Source organism: Maylandia zebra, linkage group LG12 (genome assembly GCF_041146795.1).
Source record: "Maylandia zebra isolate NMK-2024a linkage group LG12, Mzebra_GT3a, whole genome shotgun sequence".
Taxonomy (NCBI): Eukaryota; Metazoa; Chordata; class Actinopteri; order Cichliformes; family Cichlidae; genus Maylandia; species Maylandia zebra.
Genome location: NC_135178.1, coordinates 18,579,354 through 18,600,659, shown reverse-complemented (window position 1 = coordinate 18,600,659; position 21,306 = coordinate 18,579,354). Strand labels below are relative to the sequence as shown.

The following is a 21,306-nucleotide window of genomic DNA, read 5'->3' as shown; positions in this document are numbered from 1 at the left end:
ATCGGATAAAACCTAAACGATACCCATCCCTAGCCATTAGTTTGATGTATATTGTTTATATTTCAAACCTTTCTTGTATGCCCAGGGTGTGGATCAGGGGTCTGTAATGAATTTTGATCTACAGATCAATTTACAATTTTGGATTTTACAACACTTACAACACTACCATGTACAAAATTAACAACAATAATAAAAGTTATTTATGAGAATGGGAAACATTTCACAAATTGATTATTTCAAAGCAGTGGTAAAGTGTTTCCTACACTCACTGAAATGGGAGCTCAGGTGCCAATTGAAAATGTTCTGGTACATTATCCTTTTCTTTATTGTTATTTCTGCAAATAGTAAAACTCAACATGTGTTTAAAATATACAGAAAGCCATCAATAAGAAATTAATATGGTGAATTACTTCATTTTAAAACAGTACATTGTATTGTTTTTTTTTCCTATGTTAGCACTGTTGTCTCACATGAACAAGGTCCTGGCTTCAAATCCACCAGCTGGCTGGGGCCTTCCTCTGTGTCGCTTGCATGTTTTTCCAGCCTCTTCCCACAGGCACACACACACACACACACACAACCATTAAACACAAGAAAATGGGTGGATAGACTGTTTCCGAGGTTCCCACGTGGCCCTTCGAAGACCAGCAGGTTCCTGTCTCTACCTGGTTGGAACAGAGACAGTTCTCGTGACAGGGTCATGGCTGCGTTCATGACTGGCATGTACAGTTTCACAGTTTTAAGATTTAGATTTTAATATTTTCATTTGTGTCTCTTTGAGTCACTTTAGGAAGTCATCAGATGAGTTTGAACTGTACACTATGTAAAGCTTAAGCATCATTTTCAATATCTTAGTAAAATAAAATAAATGTATAAGTAAAGGAAGGAAAAAGCCATCAACATAAGCAAATTATTTCAAACATCATTCTCTATTTATTTTTTTAAATATCTTAGAATTAATTTTGAACATCAATAAATCCTTAAATATAACATTAAGTTAACCCAGTGATATTGTATTGCTGTTTGTAACTAAAACTCCTGCTTAAATGCAGACAGGCAAATGCAGTCCATTTTGTCCCCCCAAGTACAATAATGTGCAATAATATCTGACATGTGTGGTTATCACTCCTCAGGGCTGCACAGATGTTGAACTGTAAAATCGAGCCCAGGGCAGGTGAAAAATGCAAAGTGACTAAATTAGCATTCAGTTGGCTGTATATCTGTGAGTAAAAATCTTGCTAAAAATGGGGGGGAGAAAATAAACTTTAGCCTTGGATTGTGTGCTCTTAATGAATTCAGTGTTGATAAATTTGTTTAAACATGAGGGAAACAAGATGATTTGGAGTGCCAACGTAACAAGGTCAACTCACTCAACAGCTGAGTGCAGACTCATATGCAACTTCACACGGAACAAGGTTAGCACACAGCGCAAGTGGAAAGTACTTACTTCAACTCTTCATGTACAGTAATTTGACTTTGTCCCATTTGATGAAATGGAAAGCCCAACTAGTGCAAAACGTTACACACGGCAACAACCAAGGGATGTTTAAAAAATAATGACAGTAACCTGATTTCATAGCGTAGAAAGTGCAAGCACACACAGTAAAGTCAGTATGTCGGAAGCTTTGAATTGTCATTGTGAGGATTAATAAAGAATGAGCTTCTTTAATGTTTCGCCTGAGTGAGCTCATAAAAGCCGATGTGTAGTGAAGGAAGAGCTGGAATACAAATAAACTCAGGCCTAATAAATGTCACTACTCTCCTTTTGTGTTTTCAAGGTATTCAGGAAATGGGAGACGTGGGTGTCCACGTTAGGGAGACAGGAGAAAGAGGCTGGGAAACTAATTTTTCAGACGCTTGGTAAAGGGCATTGTAAAATGCTCTCAATTTGTCATACACAATTGGCTGCATGCTTTCAGAGCACAGAGGGAAAAGGCTGTATTTTTATGTAAGGTCTCTGCTCTATCTGATTCTACCTCATCACTGGAGACTCAGCAAGAATCTGATGCGATGAATTGCCAGAATGAGGTTTTGTGAATGTGCAAAACTCTTCCTAGGCCCATCGTACATTTTGTCTGTGTACGCCTTTTCTTTTTGCTCCACTTCAAGTTATTTACACATTCTGATTCACCTCTCTTGCTTTACTGATTCAATTCAGACTTGAGGCATTTCTGCAGCCATCTTGTGTCCACACTGAATAACAGTCTAATTGACAAACATATTCACCTTCTTTTTTTTTCTTCACAAGGACATCTGACATTGACTGCTTTGCTTCGTGAGACAATGTTGCCAGACTAGCAGCTGCCTCACAAAAGGCTAGTCAGCGGGGTGAATGCAATATGCAACCTGGCTATGTAAAATCGGTTTGCAGAGTAGTTTTGTGGGCAGTGAGGAGGATGGCGGTCAGCTGAAGTGCAGCGTTTGATGGATAAACCTGCTCGCAGTGATGCGATGCGGGCAGGACTTTATGGCTCAAAAAAGCACCTAAAAAAAGACAACTGGTTTCAGTTCGGGACTCTGGGTAGAGCCTCCTTCGTATCTTTTTAGCAGTAAACCGTGTAAGGAATAAATGGACATTTTGTAACTTTATCAGGGGAAAGACTGTTTCACAGGACCAAAATGTATATTAATGCTTTTTTCATGTGGGAGGACTTTTACCATTTTTATGCCACATTGGCGGCGTATCTCTGGGGAAGGTTTGGTTGGTCAGTCTGTTGGTCTGCCCACAACTATGATGAGATTTTATTTATAGGGAAATGAAGCTTAATAACTCTGAAAATCTTTTGAGCTCCACCAGTAGGTTGGCATTTGTGCTTTTCAGTGATTGTTTTAACAGCTGGATGACTCATTGTGAGACTGGGGAAGCAGATGGTTCTCAGGTGATGAATGATCTTGGTGATGACTTGACTTTTTTCTCTAGCTTCCTAGTAGATCAGCTTTCGTGTACCCTGTGCACTTCCAACATCTGTTCAACTGATAAGCACAAACTGCATGCTGGCCAAGAGTCCAAAAGACTTCGCTGATCTCCTCACTTTTCTGCATCACTGATAGTCTCATATTTGTGATTTTTTTTTTTTTTTTTTTTTTTTGTGAAAATGCCAATAGATTGCAATGAAATTTTGTACATTATATAACTAATGTATTACTGATAATCTAGGAACCCATCAACTGTTCTAATGATTCCTCTGGAAACAGCAGCCAATATTTCATGTTTGTTTACAAATGTAAATAAAATTGAAAAAGCAAAAATATGTTTAGGCAAATGGTTAAATGTTGTAGTCAATACTGTTACTTCTACTTGTAAACAAAGACAAGCAAGAAGCACTCCAAACCTCTGCCGAGGCCCCGCACTCATTGGGCAATATTTACTTTTAAGAGAATCCTATTATATTTTGTATATATTCATTTTGTTTCTTTTCTTTAAAATGTTTGTAGTGTACTAAAAGCAAGTGCAACGTGCAGGCTTTTGATATTTGCCTTCTTGAAACCCATTTTAATACACTTAAAATAATTTTTGGTATAGACAGATCAATACTTTATTGATCCCAGAAGGGAAATTGTTGTATTATAGCAGTACATGTTGTTGTTGTTTTTTATTTATGTCAATCTAGAACATGTATAGCACTCATTTAATTGTTTAGTTAAAATCATTTAAATGTGTAGTAATAAATATCAAGTGAAAAATGTTTTGATCAGAAGCTTGTTTTGTGTTCTGATATAGAAGCATTATTTTCTCTTTGACCTTGAGATTATTTATTGACCTTGAAGGAGAGGTCAGAGGTCACAGTTCAAGTTTAAGTTCAAGTTTGTTTTATTTATGTAGCATATTTAAATACAACAGCAAGGTAGACCAAAGTGTTGTACAGGGATAACAAAATAACCTGTACCAAATAACCTACAACTTATAATATTAATACCAAATAACTCTCATACAGTATTAAAAGCCAGTGCTCAAATGTGGTTGGATATCTTAAATTTTTCCACTGTACTTTCTATATGTTGACAGTACTTAACACGCTTGCAAGAATCACAGTTTCTAAGATATAAGGCTTTTTGTAAGTTTTTGACCAATAAATAATTAAGTTGTCCTTGAACACCTTGGTGGATGTAAAATGGATTTAAATATATTGTTAACATGAGCCCACACCACACCCCTACAAAGCTGTAACAGAATAAAGTCAAACCCTTTTGAGCCACAATGTTTGCAGACAGAAAGAACGACCCGCACACACACGCGCGCTATCAAAAACAAAAGAGGTAAAAGTATTTTTCTTCCAATCAGAGACTGTTTTGCTGGTCATAGTTTGAATTTCTTTAAAATGTTGATTCTTTTAACAGGTCAGACTTTATCATTTTTATACCATCTGCATTTTATCATTGTCACAGCGTGCATCTTAGCAGCCTTACAACTCCTACCCAGGTGTTATTATTTCCATACCTTTGCTGGAATTACAGTAGCTTATTACTTCACTCTGATTATTCTGTCCCTCCTGTTATTTCTAAGGCATGTTTTTTATAAGTTTGTTATATGGCGGGTCATAATCATTCGTTCTGTAATTAACTGTTGCAACATGTCAGAAAATATGTTTATTCCTGATCTTGTCTGGGCAAAGCCTGCCATCTAGTGGGTTGACAGGGTAGCACCATGTTAGAGCGCAAGCAGTGGTTTTCTCCCAGCGCTCGACAGGGAAGGTCCATTTGGCTGTGTCTCTGTAAATTCCTGCATCTGACGCCCTTGAAAAGGCATAATCTGTAAGTGTGGCAAAACGGTTTATTGTTCCCACTTATTAGTACCTTGTTCAGCAAAGTAATGAGCTTCTTGTGTGTTTAGCGAGTTTGTTACATTACTAGCACAAGCTAGCTGTTAGCCCTTTGTTTAGCCTGCTAACATGAAGCATACCAGCATGTGGTGTTAGCTGTATCTCTTACCATCTCTGTATCTCTTGATTGTGTAGTGACTGTTTACATAAGTCAACAATATTTAATGTAATCTTTGTGTATTTGTATGGAGAGTGAATACACTGTATTCTGTTTCTGTTATTACAGTTTTACAAAAAAGGAAAATAAGGATCAGTAAAGCTCCGAAGAATGGCACGCGGTCTCCTGAGTGTTTACTGAAGCCATTTTATGTTTAGCTCACTGCATAAGCTGGATAGAGACATTCAGCTGAGGGCAGAAGAGTAAAAAGATTTTCCACGCATCAAGTGCACTGCCAGGATCCTGAGACACTCCAGCGACAGCAATCATGTCCAACCACGGGGACACCTCGCAGCTTTCACAGCTGGAAGTCAGGTCGGAATGCAGATCAGCAGCTTCACGCCGGTCAAACAGCTCAGCAGCTTCACGCCGGTCAAACAGCTCAGCAGCAAGCCTTGCTGCAGCACGAGCACGAGCTGAAGCCGAAGCTGCTCGAGCAAGAGCAGAATATGCCAAACGCCAAATAGACATGGAGGTCGAAAAGGCCCGGATGGAGGCAGCGCTAAATGCTCTGAAGCAGGAGGGAGAAGCAGAAGCAGCACTTGCAGCTGCAAGGGTCCTAGAGGCTGCAGTTCTGGACCAAGCAGAGTCTGTGAAGCCACCAGACATTCCTGCCACAATAGCTGCGGCTGTCAGCCGCACTCAAGAGTATGTAGATACCCACTTCCACAATAACACTAATATGGAAGGTGAGTCAAAACACAGTAGAGAGCAAAAATGTGACTTAGACAACACCCACACTACAGGGCCGGACATATCAGCAGCAGCTGCGCGTGGGTACCCCCCCAGTTCTCCACCTGTTTGGCAGCCCAAACTTCCACCTCCCCATTGGTCCAACTATGTTGGAGCAGCCAAACCACAACGACAAGCAGATGTATCAGACCTCGCTGCCCTCCTCTCGCGTCGTGACCTACTGACAGCAGGACTGACAGTGTTTGATAACAAGCCAGAGACTTATCTAGCATGGAGATCTACGTTTCACAATGCCACTGAAGATTTAAACCTAAAGTGCAGTGAAGAACTCGATCTGCTCACTAAGTGGCTTAGTGGGGAGTCTCTCCAGCATGCTCTGAGAATCAGGGCTGTCCATGTTAACAATCCAGAAACAGGTCTTCAGCGTTTATGGCAAAGGCTAGACAGGATTTATGGCTCATCAGAAGTTATTGAAGCTTCTCTGTTCAAACGCCTAGAGAGCTTTCCCAGAGTTACTCCGAGAGACAATCACCTTCTACAGGAACTTGCAGATCTCCTCCTGGAACTTGAAGCAGCAAAAAACGAAGGATATCTGCCAGGCCTCAGCTTTCTTGACACTCCAAGAGGCATAAACCCAATTGTGGAAAAACTCCCACATACCCTGCAAGAGTCATGGATCAAACAGGGGTCCAAGTATAAGAAAGAACACAGAGTGCACTATCCGCCTTTCTCCTACTTTGTCCAGTTCGTAAATAGCAATGCTGAAATGAAAACTGACCCCAGCTTTATCCTACAAAATTACAGCACTGGGCACATGAGGATAGAAAGGCCACTGGTGAGACAATCACATTTTAGAGCCCCGCTAACAGCAAACAAAACACAGGTTGGCACACCCAGCAACAAATCTAACACTCACTCTCTTGATCCCGACAAACGGTGTCCAGTACACATGAAGCCCCATTCACTTGCAAAATGTAGAGGGTTTAGGATGAAAACACTGGATGAGCGGAAAAGTCTGCTCAAAGGGCTTTCGATCTGTTACAAGTGTCTCTCATCAACAGAACACAGGGCCAAAGACTGTAAAGCTGATGTTCGTTGTCTGGAGTGCAAAAGCGATACCCACATCTCCGCCATGCATGCCGGGCCACCCCCTTGGAGAAGTGGGAGCTTTGATTCTACACCAGAGGCACACGGCGGGGAGCCAGACATCCCGAGCTCCACAGTGACTACATCTAACTGCACTGAGGTATGTGGACAGGGACAACAAGGACGGTCTTGTTCTAAAATTTGCATGGTGAAAGTATATCACAGCACAGCCCCTCAAATGAAAACGAAAATGTACGCAATTTTAGACGACCAAAGTAATGTGTCACTGGCTCGTTCTCCCTTTTTTGACATGTTTAATGTACATGGTGAAGCCTTTCCATACACAATGAAAACATGCTCTGGCACAACGAACAAAACAGGCCGTAGAGCTCACGGCTTTGTCATTGAGGGTGTGGACGGAAAAGTGTCCATACCACTACCAACACTGACAGAGTGTAATCAGATTCCTGACAACAGGAGTGAGATACCCACCCCAGAAGCTGCAGCTGCTCATCATCACCTAGCTCACATAGCTGCACAAATACCCCCTCTTGATCCAGAGGCAGATATTCTCCTCCTCTTAGGCCGTGATGTAATTCAGGCTCACAAGGTTCGACGCCAGGCAAATGGGCCCAATGAAGCACCTTATGCCCAAAAGCTTGATCTTGGATGGGTAATTGTTGGGGATGTTTGCCTCTCGGGAGCTCACAGACCCACATTGAACTCCTACAAGACTAACATACTGGATAATGGCCGCCCCAGTTTTCTCTCTCCCTGTGGCAACAGAATCTACACAAAAGTGAAGATCACAGAAGAATGCCCCCTTTTTGAGAGCACACAGGTCAAAGATGAACTGGGCAAACACATCTTTCAACAAACTACTGATGATGACAAAATGGCACTCTCTGCAGAAGATAAGACGTTTCTGAACATTATGCACAAAGAGTTTGCTAAAGATGATGCAAATAACTGGGTCGCCCCCCTGCCCTTTCGTCATCCCCGACGTCGCTTACCCAACAACAGAGAGCAGGCTCTCAACCGCCTCATGTCCCTACGGAAGACATTAAAGAGAAAGACGGAGATGAAAGATCATTATGTGGAGTTTATGAAAAGGATCTTCGACAAAGGTCATGCAGAAAGGGCACCCCCTCTCAAACCCCACCAAGAATGCTGGTATCTCCCACACTTTGGTGTTTACCACCCCCAAAAGCCAGCAAAAATCAGAATAGTCTTCGATTCAAGCGCCCAGTTCGAAAATGTGTCTCTGAATCAAGTACTGTGTAAAGGCCCAGATCTCAATAACAGCCTTGTGGGCGTGCTTCTCAGATTCCGAGGTGACCCACATGCTGTGATGGCTGACGTGGAGCAGATGTTTCACAACTTCACGGTCAGAGAGGACCATCGTGATTATCTGCGTTTCCTGTGGTTCTGCGATCACGACCTCGATGGAGAAGTGGACGAGTTTCACATGACAGTCCATGTTTTTGGGAATTGCCCGTCCCCCTCAGTTGCCATCTATGGACTCAAGAAGACTGCTGTGGAAGGAGAGAAAGAATATGGCAGTGATGTAAGGGAATTTATTGAGCGCCATTTTTATGTAGATGATGGGCTAAAGTCATTTCCCTCTGAGACCCAGGCGATTGACGTCCTTCACAGAACACAAAGGATGCTGGCTCAGTCTAACATCCGCCTTCACAAGATCTCATCCAACAGCCCTGTAGTCGTCAGTGCCTTCCCAAGTGAAGATCTAGCTACAGGCCCGCAGGAACTCCAACGTGGACAACACGCCCCACTCATGCAACGCAGCCTTGGGTTAGGCTGGGACCTGTCGACAGACCAATTGTCATTTCAAGTTGAAATCAATGACAGGCCTTTCACCAAACGTGGTGTATTGCCAGTCATCAACAGTTTGTATGACCCACTCGGCTTCGCTGTGCCAGTCAGCATCGAAGGCCGCTCCATTCTGAGAGAGATCTCTATGGACATTAGCGAATGGGATGCACCGCTGCCGAGGGAGAAACAGGACAAGTGGCAACAATGGAAAGATTCCCTAAAGCACTTACAACAGCTCAAGATCTCCCGCATGTATACATCCATCTCACTATCTGAATCTCAGAGAAAAGAAATGCATGTTTTTTGTGATGCATCCACAAAAGCTGTTGGAGCCGTCGCTTACCTGAAACTCACAGCAGGCAATGGGCTCAGTGAAGTTGGGTTTCTTCTTGGAAAGGCCAGGCTGGCTCCAAAACCAGACATCACAATTCCAAGACTGGAACTTTGTGCTGCTGTGCTGGCTGTAGAAGTGGCGGAAATGGTCCAGCAGGAGCTTCACACTACTATCAATGAGGTGAACTTCTACACCGACTCGAAGGTGGTCCTTGGATATATTTTCAATGAAAAAAGACGCTTTTATGTGTATGTGCATAACCGTGTGGAGCGCATTAGGCGTTCTACCCAGACCCACCAATGGCATTACGTACCCACACAGCTAAACCCAGCTGACCATGCCACACGAGCACTGCCCGCTGAGCATCTGTCTCACTCTACATGGCTTAGCGGACCTGCCTTCCTTACAGATTCAGGCCAACGACAAATACAGAAAGAACCTTTTGACCTTGTTTGCCCTGAAAACGACACTGAGCTGCGCCCAGATATCGTATCCTGTGCCACCTTTCTGTCAAAAAAAGAGCTCGGGACCACAAGGTTCGAGAGATTCTCAAATTGGAGTCGTCTGCTAAAAACTATTGCCAGACTGCTTCACATTGCCGAGTCGTTTAAAGGTGAAACAGAGAGCACATGTCGTGGATGGCACAAGTGCAACAACTATGCTACAGAAGAACAGCTCCAGCAGGCCAAGGTTACTATCATTCGTGCAGTTCAAAAAGAGGTGTATGCGGATGACATCACGCGCATGGAGCAGAGTGAGTCTATTCGCACACAAAGTCCACTTAGCAAGCTGAGTCCTTACATAGACGCTGATGCAGTCCTTAGGGTCGGTGGCCGGCTCGCAAGAGCTCAACTGTCAACAGATGAGACACACCCCATGCTCATTCCCAGTAAACACCACATAACCCAGCTCATAATCAGACACTTTCACGCACAAGTATGTCATCAGGGCAGACACTTCACCGAAGGTGCAATCAGAGCTGCAGGTTTTTGGATTGTGGGTGGGAAAAGAGCCGTCAGTAGTGTCATCTTCAACTGTGTCATATGCCGCAGATTAAGGGGCAAGCAACAAGAGCAGATCATGTCAGATCTACCAGAAGACAGAATGTGTACAGACCCTCCTTTCACGTGTGTGGGCCTAGATGTTTTTGGTCCGTGGCCTGTTACAGTCAGAAAGACACGAGGAGGTCAGGCAGAGGCCAAGAGATGGGCAGTGATCTTTACGTGTATGAGCACTCGTGCCATACATATCGAAGTGATAGAAGCAATGGACACTTCATCTTTCATTAATGCTCTGCGCCGTTTCGTTGCCATGCGAGGTGCTGTTAAACTACTCAGATCCGACTGCGGCACAAACTTTGTGAGTGCTTGCAGAGAACTCCAAATCGACAAGAAGGGTTGTCATAATGACAAAATCAACAAGTATCTTGGAGACAGAAGCTGTGAGTGGCAATTTAACCCTCCACATGCATCGCACATGGCTGGATCTTGGGAGCGCATGATTGGCGTCAGTCGGCGGATCCTTGACGTAATGCTGCTGCAGCACGGAAATGCAAAGCTCACACATGAGGTGTTAGTGACATTCATGTCGGAGGTCACTGCAATAGTCAACTCAAGGCCACTTACCACAGTTTCTGCTGACTCAGAGCATCCTGAGATTCTCACTCCTGCCATGCTACTCACACAAAAGGTTGGTGCGCCCCCAGTACCACCAGGTCAGTTCCACGATCAGGACCTGTTTAGAGCGCAATGGAGACGTGTACAGTACCTAGCCAACATCTTCTGGGGACGATGGAGGAGAGAGTACCTCAGCGGACTACAGGGTCGTCGCAAGTGGAGGGCATCAAAGCCCAATCTACAAATTGGAGATGTGGTCCTGCTCAAAGAGGGACAAGAAAACAGGATTGACTGGCCACTAGGGCTAGTCACAAAGACCTTCCCCAGTCAAGATGGCAGAGTAACGGTGTGTTCACACCGAACGCGATGGACGCGAATAGAGCGTCAGGTTTACATGTAAAGTCAATGGAAAGGCGCGAAGACGCGCGATTGCGGGTCCCGCGAAAATTCGGAAGCAGATTTGCGTCGCGAAAACGCGAAAACGCGTGAAACGCGCGTCAGTGTAGCGCGTCTGGCGCGTTTGACTCGCGAATAAAACCACGCGCGTGAGTTTTTGTGTTGCATTTTGTGCATACGCGCGTTTCGCGTCTACCGCTCGAGTTGGAAAAATCTGAACTCCAGCGTCAAATCGCGCCGCGACAACCAATCAGGAGCCTGGTGACGTGGCTGTTACCTAGGTCAAAGGGGCAGATCCAGCCAAAGCCTTTCATACTTCAATGGAGGGGAAGGCTAATCAATGCGGTAGCAAACAACTCGGAGCTGTACAACACCAGCTGCTTTCAGTACCGAGACAGGAATAAAAAGGACCGAGCTTGGAGGAAGATATGTGAAGAGATCGGGCAACCTGGTAAGTTCATTCATTTCTCTTTTGAAAGTTTTCACTGACCCGGGGAAGCAGCACAAAAGCTAGCAAGCCACCGCTATTTTCCCACTGACGTACAAATACCGTTCTGCTTTTATGCATGTTATCATTTAGGAATATATTTTATTGTTTATTAATAAACAGCACACAGTGGTCCCGCTGTTCATCCGTCACTGCTTTGCTTTTTCGCTGATTTTTTATTGCACAGTACAGCATTGCATTCTGCAGCCTGATTGACAAATCTCCTGCGCTTGCCAAATTTATCACGTTTGGTTTTGATAACCATCGCGTCCAATAGAAAAAACAGCACAAAAACACCCATAACTATGAGCCTCATTCGGAAATAGACACCTGCACCGTGAGGGAAAAAGGCGCACGAAAGTGGCGGGCAGATGAAGACAAACCGCGGCATAATAATACTTTTACGTTTTGCAATCTACAAAGGTTTGCACTTTGAGAATCAATTGTGAGAACTGTGACCAGGGGCTAGTTATTCTGAGAACCCCTGCTGCAATAAATGAGGGACCACTGTCTACTCTACGATTATTATATCCAACCTGTTAACATTTAATACTGTATTGATAGAACCAACTGATTCTGCAGCAGAGCATCCCCAGTCCCTGAGCTCCTGCTGCTGCACCCACAGATATGTACAGCAAGCACTGATACCTTTTTAGTCGGTGGGATTCCCTTGTGATCACCTTTACTAAATATCTACAACCAATCTGATTATATCCTGTTATTGTTTTTTTTTTTTCAATGTTGAAATTAAAATCTAGTAGCAGCCTTCTCATTTCTTTGTGTTTTGTGCTGTTTTACAGGCCCACAGAGGAGGACGGCTCCGAGGCAGATGAGGGACGGGTCCCAGGACGGTCCATCGGCGGTGGAGCTGGCCATCCTGGAGTCCCTGAAGAGGCCACACCAGTCTCCAATGGAGCATTTCCTCCTCAGCCTTGTTCCTGCTCTGGAGAGCAGCTGGTCCTTTTTATTCCTGTCTCTCTGTAAATTCTTATATTTTATATATTTATGTTTAATGTTTTTCTGTTTGAGACTTTTAATATTATTTCAAATAAATGTTTATAATGACTAATGTCTCAGTTCTACTACACAGCAAATGTTGGCACACGACTTGACACATGTAGAATTTATTTCATATTATACTAATGACAAAATATACTGATACAGTGGGATGCAGAAGTTTGGGCAACCTTGTTAATAGACATTATTTTCCTGTATAAATTGTTGGTTGTTACAATAAAAAATGTCAGTTAAATATCATACAGGAGACACACACAGTGATATTTGAGAAGTGAAAAGAAGTTTACTGGATTTACAGAAAGTGTGCAATAATTGTTTAAACAAAATCAAGCAGGTGCATCAATTTGGGCACCACAAAAAAGAAATGAAATGAATATTTAGTGTATATCAATGTGTGTGTCTCCTATATGATATATGGGGTGCCTTTGTCTGGATGTGCTTCCCATCCAGAGCTGCACAGCACAGAGGAAAGTTCCAGCGCTCCTGGAATCCCTCTGTGATGGAGCGCCAGTCTCCAGGTGAAGGCACAGCCATGAAGTCGTCCACTAGACAGTCCCAGATGGACGTCGCTGCCTTGGGGGTGATCTGGCTCACCGTGGACACACCGACTCTGAAACTGAACGCGATGGTCCTGAAGGAGTCCCCGGTGACAAGGAACCTGGACAAAATTGTTCAAAATCAGTATTATGTGTACTGCAGTTACAAAATACATTATTCAAATTCCAAAATACTTTTGTGATGTCAGATTTAAATCACAAAACATGAATCTTACATAAAACCTTTTGTAATTATAAGGATAATTGCAAAATGTATATTAGATAATATCTAAAACAGTTGTGTTTTGTTTTAACTTTAACATATCATAATTTGATTGGTAGCAACTTTTGCCACTACAGTGAGCCAATCACTCACAATTCCTAAACATGTCAATCAGGTAGGAATGAAGTAAGACATTAATAGAAATAAAGAGTTGTATGTTGACATGTAGCCCTTTCCTTGCTTAAATCATTAATATTTTTGAAAAATTAATCTGTGATAAGACATAGCTTATCAAGATAGAACCATGTAACTAGAGATGAACCAAACTGTTCACAGTTTTATCTAACTCTGTTTTAATAAAGGCTGTGACCCCTGCTATAGAGTCTGACAGCTGCAGGGATTATATACAAACATTCAACTATCCCAGAATTAAACCAGGTCTAAATAAAAAGGAGTGAGTATCACTACAAGGTTAACTCAGTGGTCCTAATGCTACAGTTTGATATCAGCAAACACCGAGCGCATACATTGATGTGACACCACAGCCATGCTATCATTCAAACACTGATAACAGCATAAATCGAATTAAATCGGGACTTGATGAGACCTTCTGAGTATCACTAGAAATATTATAAAGAGTCGTCTCTGTACCACAGTTTGCTTTCAGTAAACACCGACAGCATTCACTGTTAGCATAGCACATCCATGTTAGCAGTGTATAACTGGATGGATTAGCATATTAGCACAGATATCAATAAAGGACTACCGTATTAAATAGTTTTACTAACCTCAGGCAGACAGACAGGCGCTCTGCAGGTGGGATTGAGCGTCTGTAGTTGGTGTCTAGGCGGGCGATGCTGGGACCGACGAGGGAAAGCAGGTCCTCAAACTGGCCGACGGTGATAGCGCTGGAATCGGCCGTCATCCAGGCGCAGCTCCTGGAGCAAGTGGTGAAACTCACCAAACTGCTCATGCCTCTGGAGGACCTGATGGACCCAGGTACGGCGAGGACGTCTTTTACGCTGCTGCTCTGCTCTCCACAGTACATAGAGAAGGGAGACTCTCTCTTCAAGCGCTAGCTCGATAGCTGCCATCTTGCAAAGATACCGTCTGGCACAACTCCCTCCCACATTCCTCCCACATTTCCGGTTCACGCGCGTCAAAATATCATATTTTGACGCGCGATGGATTTTTCTTGGACACGCGTTGAGACGCGAATGTACACGCGTCAAATTAGGGGCGTTTGGGGCGTTTTATTCGCGTCCATCGCGTTCGGTGTGAACACACCGTAAGGAAGATTGAAGTCAAGATCATCCGCAGTGGCGAATGTAGAGTGTACCTGAGACCCATCAGTGAAGTCGTCTTGTTGGTACCTAAGAGCTAAGTCTGAAAGACTCTTAATATCCTTTGTAATAGTGGGATTCAGCTTTAGTTGGTGTGACGTCCTGCAGACGTCAGGCGGGGAGTATTCTGTCCCTCCTGTTATTTCTAAGGCATGTTTTTTATAAGTTTGTTATATGGCGGGTCATAATCATTCGTTCTGTAATTAACTGTTGCAACATGTCAGAAAATATGTTTATTCCTGATCTTGTCTGGGCAAAGCCTGCCATCTAGTGGGTTGACAGGGTAGCACCATGTTAGAGCGCAAGCAGTGGTTTTCTCCCAGCGCTCGACAGGGAAGGTCCATTTGGCTGTGTCTCTGTAAATTCCTGCATCTGACGCCCTTGAAAAGGCATAATCTGTAAGTGTGGCAAAACGGTTTATTGTTCCCACTTATTAGTACCTTGTTCAGCAAAGTAATGAGCTTCTTGTGTGTTTAGCGAGTTTGTTACATTACTAGCACAAGCTAGCTGTTAGCCCTTTGTTTAGCCTGCTAACATGAAGCATACCAGCATGTGGTGTTAGCTGTATCTCTTACCATCTCTGTATCTCTTGATTGTGTAGTGACTGTTTACATAAGTCAACAATATTTAATGTAATCTTTGTGTATTTGTATGGAGAGTGAATACACTGTATTCTGTTTCTGTTATTACAGTTTTACAAAAAAGGAAAATAAGGATCAGTAAAGCTCCGAAGAATGGCACGCGGTCTCCTGAGTGTTTACTGAAGCCATTTTATGTTTAGCTCACTGCATAAGCTGGATAGAGACATTCAGCTGAGGGCAGAAGACTGATGCAACCCAACAGCATACAGTACATCACCGAATGGAAAATGCTAACAAACCTGTTAAACACTCTGATACATGCATGTGCAGGTACACACACAGTCCTCATTCTATCAAGTCTCCTCCCCAAAGCCAAAGGCTGCCAGAGAAACAGAAGACACACGTGGAGCCCTTGAGCTGCGAGGGCCCTGGGCCAAAAAGCAACTTAAATCAATTCTGTTTGATTAGGTGCCACGGCATACACTACATCATTATAATTCCATTAACGCAGGGATGGATTTTCAATGAATGTAACTGCAGGCAAATAGTTGGGCATAATTGTGTGAAATGAAATACAGCATAGGTTTGGAATATGGGTGTGAATTTCTTTCTTTTCTCCCATTTCTCCTCCCTGTTACCAGATAAGGACTTTGCCTCATCCTAATGCTGTGGTCTTGATCTGTTTCTTTTTGCAAAGCTGCTTCTGCCCCACAGCATGTTTCAAATCTTTTAGAATGCTTAGTCTAAATTATTTCACACTTTATTATATCAGCTTTGGCTCACTGGGTCGGGGTAAGACCACCATGCAATTGCCTGAATACTGATAAATAAATACTGTATATATGCCATTGGTTACAGCATGGAGAGGTTAAGCATGTGAATAAGGTCTATTGTTGTTTTTCTACTTTGCTTTTTGAATAGTATTAGACACATTACAGCAGCAGACTCAAAGCCAGGATTTTGATAGAGGGCCGGACAGACTCGTAATGTGATTACGCATGTCATCCATGAGGGCAAGTGGCTGGTGCTTAAAAAGCATCAGAGCATGAGCAGAGCAGTGGTAAAGCCAGCCAGATTTACAGCATATTTACTGCAATTTTATGCCCAACTAATCAACCTTTTCTGAGCATATATATGAGCTATACATTAGGCAGAAATATTTGGACTTGTCCAAGGATTTTATCTCATGTTATGGAAAGTGTTTCTGTGGCTGCTGAAATAGCTCCCACTTCTTAGATAGGTTTTTTTTTTTTTCTTATTTATCTTTAATGCCTAGTCTGGCAGATGAACTCGGACTTGAACCTCCCCGGTTCTTGAGCAGAAAATGTTTGCACAAAATTTCAGCTTTTCTTCTGTATAATTTCTTTCTTCTTCTTTTTTTCAATCACTGATCACAGTCAGCTCAGAGTAAACCGGTCCTTAAGCTGCTGCAGAGTTCGTGTTGGACACGGTGCATCTTTAACACAGTGCGAGCTGGAAGGACTCATCAAATATTTGTGTCTTTCCCAGTCAAGCAACACAGTGCTTACACTGGCTGGATGACTCAGTGCCCCCATGTGCCCTCTTGGAAAGTTCCCCTGCGTAGAATGGATGCTGCAGACATCCGCAGTGACAGAAAGTCACTGATGAAGGTCAACAATCCATCAGGCCCTAAGGAGGAAAAAACTCTGAGCCACTGAGTGAACATTTAAAATGATGAATGTATGCAGCAGATTAACATAAATAGCAGAGTAAATGCTGACCAAATGTTTTCTTTGTAAGGTCAGCGTTTCTAGTTATATATCACAAATATGGTATAAGCTATAACACTAGCACCATCCTGATATAACAGCTTGAACCAAAACACTGTCATTCCCAAGCTGACTTAACTGTGCAAGTAAGTAAACAGTAATCAATAATAACTGTGCCGCTGGATAAAATGTGAAAGTGCTATGAAGCAAATTCTTCTTCAGCATGAGATGTCAGGACACATCTGTCAAATATTTCCAGCTGATCATTTTTGCCTCGAAAGCTATTTACACACCTCCACTTTCAGGTTTTCACTAGGGTAAACTGTTATACAAATACACATACAAATCCTATAAATCCACGTGTATGCCCATCCATATCATTCATTACAATATTACAGTAACAGAGGAGCAAAACTACTGTAGTTACTCTGTGGTTCAATATTTTGCAGTGAGCCACCAGCGCTTGCCAATGAGGCAATGGAGCAACAACTGTGCCAGTTTGTGTTGAGCAAGGGGAAATCAAGGGGAGATTTATGAGCATAATAATGAATCCTATGCCCGCTTTAATTACAACGATCCTGGACTCTTTGAAGTATGCTGTTGCAGCTGGAAACCGTTTGCCTTGTGTCTGAGTCCTTTACACTGAACAGATAAACACGGATCAAGTATTAAATTTGCATGTTAGTTAGAATTTTTAAATTATTTCCTCATATTTGTCAGCATCAGTGTTAACAAATTACAGGAAGGGGAGCTTAATTTGCCAGCTCTGTTTACACGTGTAATGCTGAGAATATTTAGGATTCACTCAGACTTTCATTGTCTATTAGTGAAATCGAAACTGAACAGGGAGCTTAACTAGGTTTGTGAGGTACAGTAAGCCATTAGCAGCTCATGAGTCACGGTGCAGATGATGCTAATATATTTCGTGAGTGAATTTTGAATGTCAACCAACCACCATTCGGAGGGAAAAGATGAGCCCTGCGCAGATGCTTTTCACCCACGTTGTCTCTGATGCACCTGTCCCCACCGTATGTCAAGCACTCCAATCACCGCAAACCAACCTAAACAAGGCAAATCGATCAAAATCTGTGCCAAAGGAGGTGTGTGACAGTTCCACCTGTGTTTCACCAGGATTCACTTCCCTTTCTCTTGCCCCAGATAAAGAGTCTGATCTCTGGCAGAATAAAAACGATCTGTCAGCTCCTGGCAGGCTCGGGCTCTCCAAAGAATCAGACTCCCGCAACACCCACCTTCTCTCCCCAGGTGATGGTGATAGCAGGGTGGATGGAAGGGAGTTCCAGTTGATAACAGTTTTTATGATTCTACATTTACATATTTTCACTTTAAGCTTTCCTTTTGGATTGATAAACATTATAAATGACAAAAAAAATGGAAACCAAACAGACATTTTTCATTTTTACATGTTTTGTAATATTCAAATACTAGTGTTTGTTGAAACCGCAGTTTATCTTTTAATGTTAATGTTAATGTTAAATCTTTCTCTGTCCAGGGATTCATTTTTATTCATTCCTTTACATCATTATACTGTGCGTGAGCCTTTACATACTCGGGGAAGTTAACCAACCTCAAAGGAGTAACATGAATAAACCTGCAAAAAGTGTGGTTCCAGCTCCCCGTAAGAAAGTGGAACAAGTGTATGAAAAAAAAAAAAACAGTAGCTTTTTTGCTAGGTTATAAACCATGCACATGAGAAATCATCTGCAAAAGTTCAAAGAGGAAGAAAAAGCAGTGAGACTTTGACTGTGACGGAAGCGTCATTTTGAAAAGGCAAAAATAATCCAACAACTTAGAATTAAAATTATTCACTCGCTAAAGTAAGGATGTGTTATTTTCACATGTTTCTGAAGTGGTTTTTTTCAGATCCTGTATCAGTGTTTAATTTCTCTAATTTCTCCATTAGATGAACCGGCTAGGGTTTTGTGCCAGGATTTATTGCTGGTGCCGAAGCTCATTTGACAGATTGACAACTTGTTATTGTGTTTTATTAATATGCTTCTTTTGTATGCAAAGACTTTTTATGCAAATTGATTCAAGACTGCAGGTTTTAACGTAAAAAAAAGTCCAGCGTGTTTGTGTTTGCATGACAAAGTGTACGAGTGTGTAGACAGATAGGACTGATAGTCTTTCATGATCAACTTATTGGCTGTTTACTGACAATACAGAAAGTCAAGGTTTCAGCCAGCACCCCAAAGAGCAACCATTTTTCCCATTTCATACACATATATTTCATTTTTTCGCCAGGAAGATTGTGTTGTTGTGGAACAAGGTCAGAGCCCCAGAATACTGCAGGGGGAAACATGTTAAGTGAGCTGAGAGGAGCCAGAGTGAGCTTGATGGATGCTTGGCAGGTTTAGAGTGGAGCGCCTTAAGACCTCTTTCTCTCTCTCTCACACACACACACACACACACACTCCTTCCACTGACTGGAGTCTACTGCTCTTTTCATTGGGTGGCAAAGGTTTGCATAGCCTGGCTCGTGGAATCAATCAGGAATACTCATGTGAAATTAGTGAAACTGCAGGGGATGACTTATTTTTTTCCTTAATGGCTTTAATCTGGGATAAATGCACTGTTAGATCTTTCTTGCCTTGTTTAATGCTGTTGAAATAGAGAGGAAGCCCCATTCCTGCAACTGAGCAACACTGGCCTCTATTGGCAGCCAGAGAAACAGGACTTAACATGAGGAACAGCAGGTGAAAAACATAACTACATTATTAAATATAACAAATCTTTCTCTGTCTACCACTCTTTTTATCCGTCTGTATGTGTGTTTAGGATGTATTTGTGTGTTGTTTTCTTTCTTTGTTTGTGAACATGTCAGTGCAGCGCATTGCAGGCACACGTCTGTTCTCTTTGTGGCTGCGTTTGTTAATGTCACTCAAGACAGGCAAATTGAACGTGCCATTGTTAGTGCCGGAGGGCAACAGGAGTGCATTTGACAGCTTGACAGCTCTCATTAGCGTATTAGACACAAACAGTGGCACAGATGCTCCCGGTCAGTCCTTGGTCAGCCTGGAGCTTTGCTTAACGGACCACTGACAGGTGGCTTTGTGGCACTCTGTCTCGTGGTTGACAGGGTGGCAAAGCAGAAGCTCATCTTCAATAGACTGCTGAGATTGCCAAGGACGGTGGATATTTCACAAGCATGAATAGTGTAAGACTATAATTAAATGAATTGTGAAGGATTTGCGAACATGTAAACACTGAAGCCCAAGTGAAGGAGAACCAAAGAAATGGAAAAACACATTAGCATCTATGACTGTTTCTATGACTGTAGCGCTTGCAAGAAAAAGGGTACCTGAAAGAAAAACGAATGCTTGCTTATTGCTTGTTATTTGTATTATAAAGGATTTTCAAAGGCAATCATAATGGGAAGCTCATATATGCAACCTTGAACTGCATTTGGTCATACAGCCTTTAAAGCAAGCTCTCTCAATGCTCTGGTCCAGTGGTTTGGTTTGGAATGAAATCTTCCCCTTTTTTTCTTTTTTTTCTTCTTTTCTGTAGCTGTTTTCATTTGTTATGGCACGAAGCTCAAAAGTTCACTTCTTACATTCACTCCTCACCAGCTGAAAAAGAATTATTATTTTTTTGCCAGAGGCACGAAACTTCTGTTAAACAGAATGAAAGTTAAATGATTTTTCCAATACACCTTTTGAAGTTTGTACAATACCTCGAGGGTAAAATAGAGTGAGGCACACTAGTAATACAGTCAGTAATAATCCTGTGCAGGCAAACAGTTGGAAAGAAAAGGGGAAATGGACAAAATGTAATAAGTGAATACAGCTAAACATTGTGAATAAGTGACCTTGTCAGTATTTTTTCCCACTTTGCTTTGTTTGGAATTCAAGAGAATAATTCTTTATATTACTGTGAAAGCACACATTTATTCTAAAAATAATGCAATGTTAAGGACAAATAATATAAAAGGAAGACACATTTTTGAAAAAAGGCTGGTAGTTTGTTCTTAATGTTCCAAATGAAGGAGCTTTTTAAAAAATGTAATAAATATTCATTCTTAGAGTTTTATAGACATTTTTCAGGAATAAATAACCAACAACTGATGGCTGATGGATGTGTAATTAAATAAAATCAATCAATCAAGAAAGGACTGCATTCTGGCTGTTGCGGCTCCACCAGCCATCTTTCAGTGTGAGCAATTCTTTAGATTAGTTAGGAACATTTAACATATGTAGATAATAACAGGGCATGTGGTTTTTGTATTACTATGCATTCCTATATTACATATGTTTTCTAATATGGGCGCACATTTTTAGTAAATGGTTGTGTGCTTAGTATTATTATTTATGCAGGAATTACCCCTTTTTTGTTAGTGGTAACCTTAAAACAATTAACGGAAAACCTTGGAAACACATCACACCTCAGAGGAATGAAAGGATGCCACATTTTTTGATGGGAAATAAAATGATCAA

At 42.1% G+C, this 21,306-nt stretch overlaps 1 protein-coding gene and 2 long non-coding RNA genes across 3 annotated transcripts; 2 read left to right on the top strand and 1 right to left on the bottom strand.

The window, feature by feature from the left end:
• Positions 1 to 4,302: 4,302 nt before the first annotated feature.
• LOC143421482 (uncharacterized) lies at positions 4,303 to 5,094 on the top strand. The gene is made up of 2 exons (XR_013101139.1): positions 4,303 to 4,752; positions 5,047 to 5,094. It is a non-coding gene; the product is annotated as an uncharacterized LOC143421482 (long non-coding RNA).
• A 7,412-nt stretch (positions 5,095 to 12,506) lies between these two features.
• On the bottom strand, positions 12,507 to 14,487 carry LOC143421480 (uncharacterized). The gene is made up of 2 exons (XM_076890804.1): positions 13,987 to 14,487; positions 12,507 to 13,097 (listed from the first exon to the last, which is right to left on the bottom strand). The coding sequence occupies exons 1-2, from the start codon at positions 14,244 to 14,246 to the stop codon at positions 12,827 to 12,829; spliced, it is 531 nt and encodes a 176-aa protein (XP_076746919.1). The 5' UTR covers positions 14,247 to 14,487; the 3' UTR covers positions 12,507 to 12,826.
• A 114-nt stretch (positions 14,488 to 14,601) lies between these two features.
• LOC143421481 (uncharacterized) lies at positions 14,602 to 15,281 on the top strand. The gene is made up of 2 exons (XR_013101138.1): positions 14,602 to 14,939; positions 15,234 to 15,281. It is a non-coding gene; the product is annotated as an uncharacterized LOC143421481 (long non-coding RNA).
• The last annotated feature ends 6,025 nt before the right edge of the window (positions 15,282 to 21,306 follow it).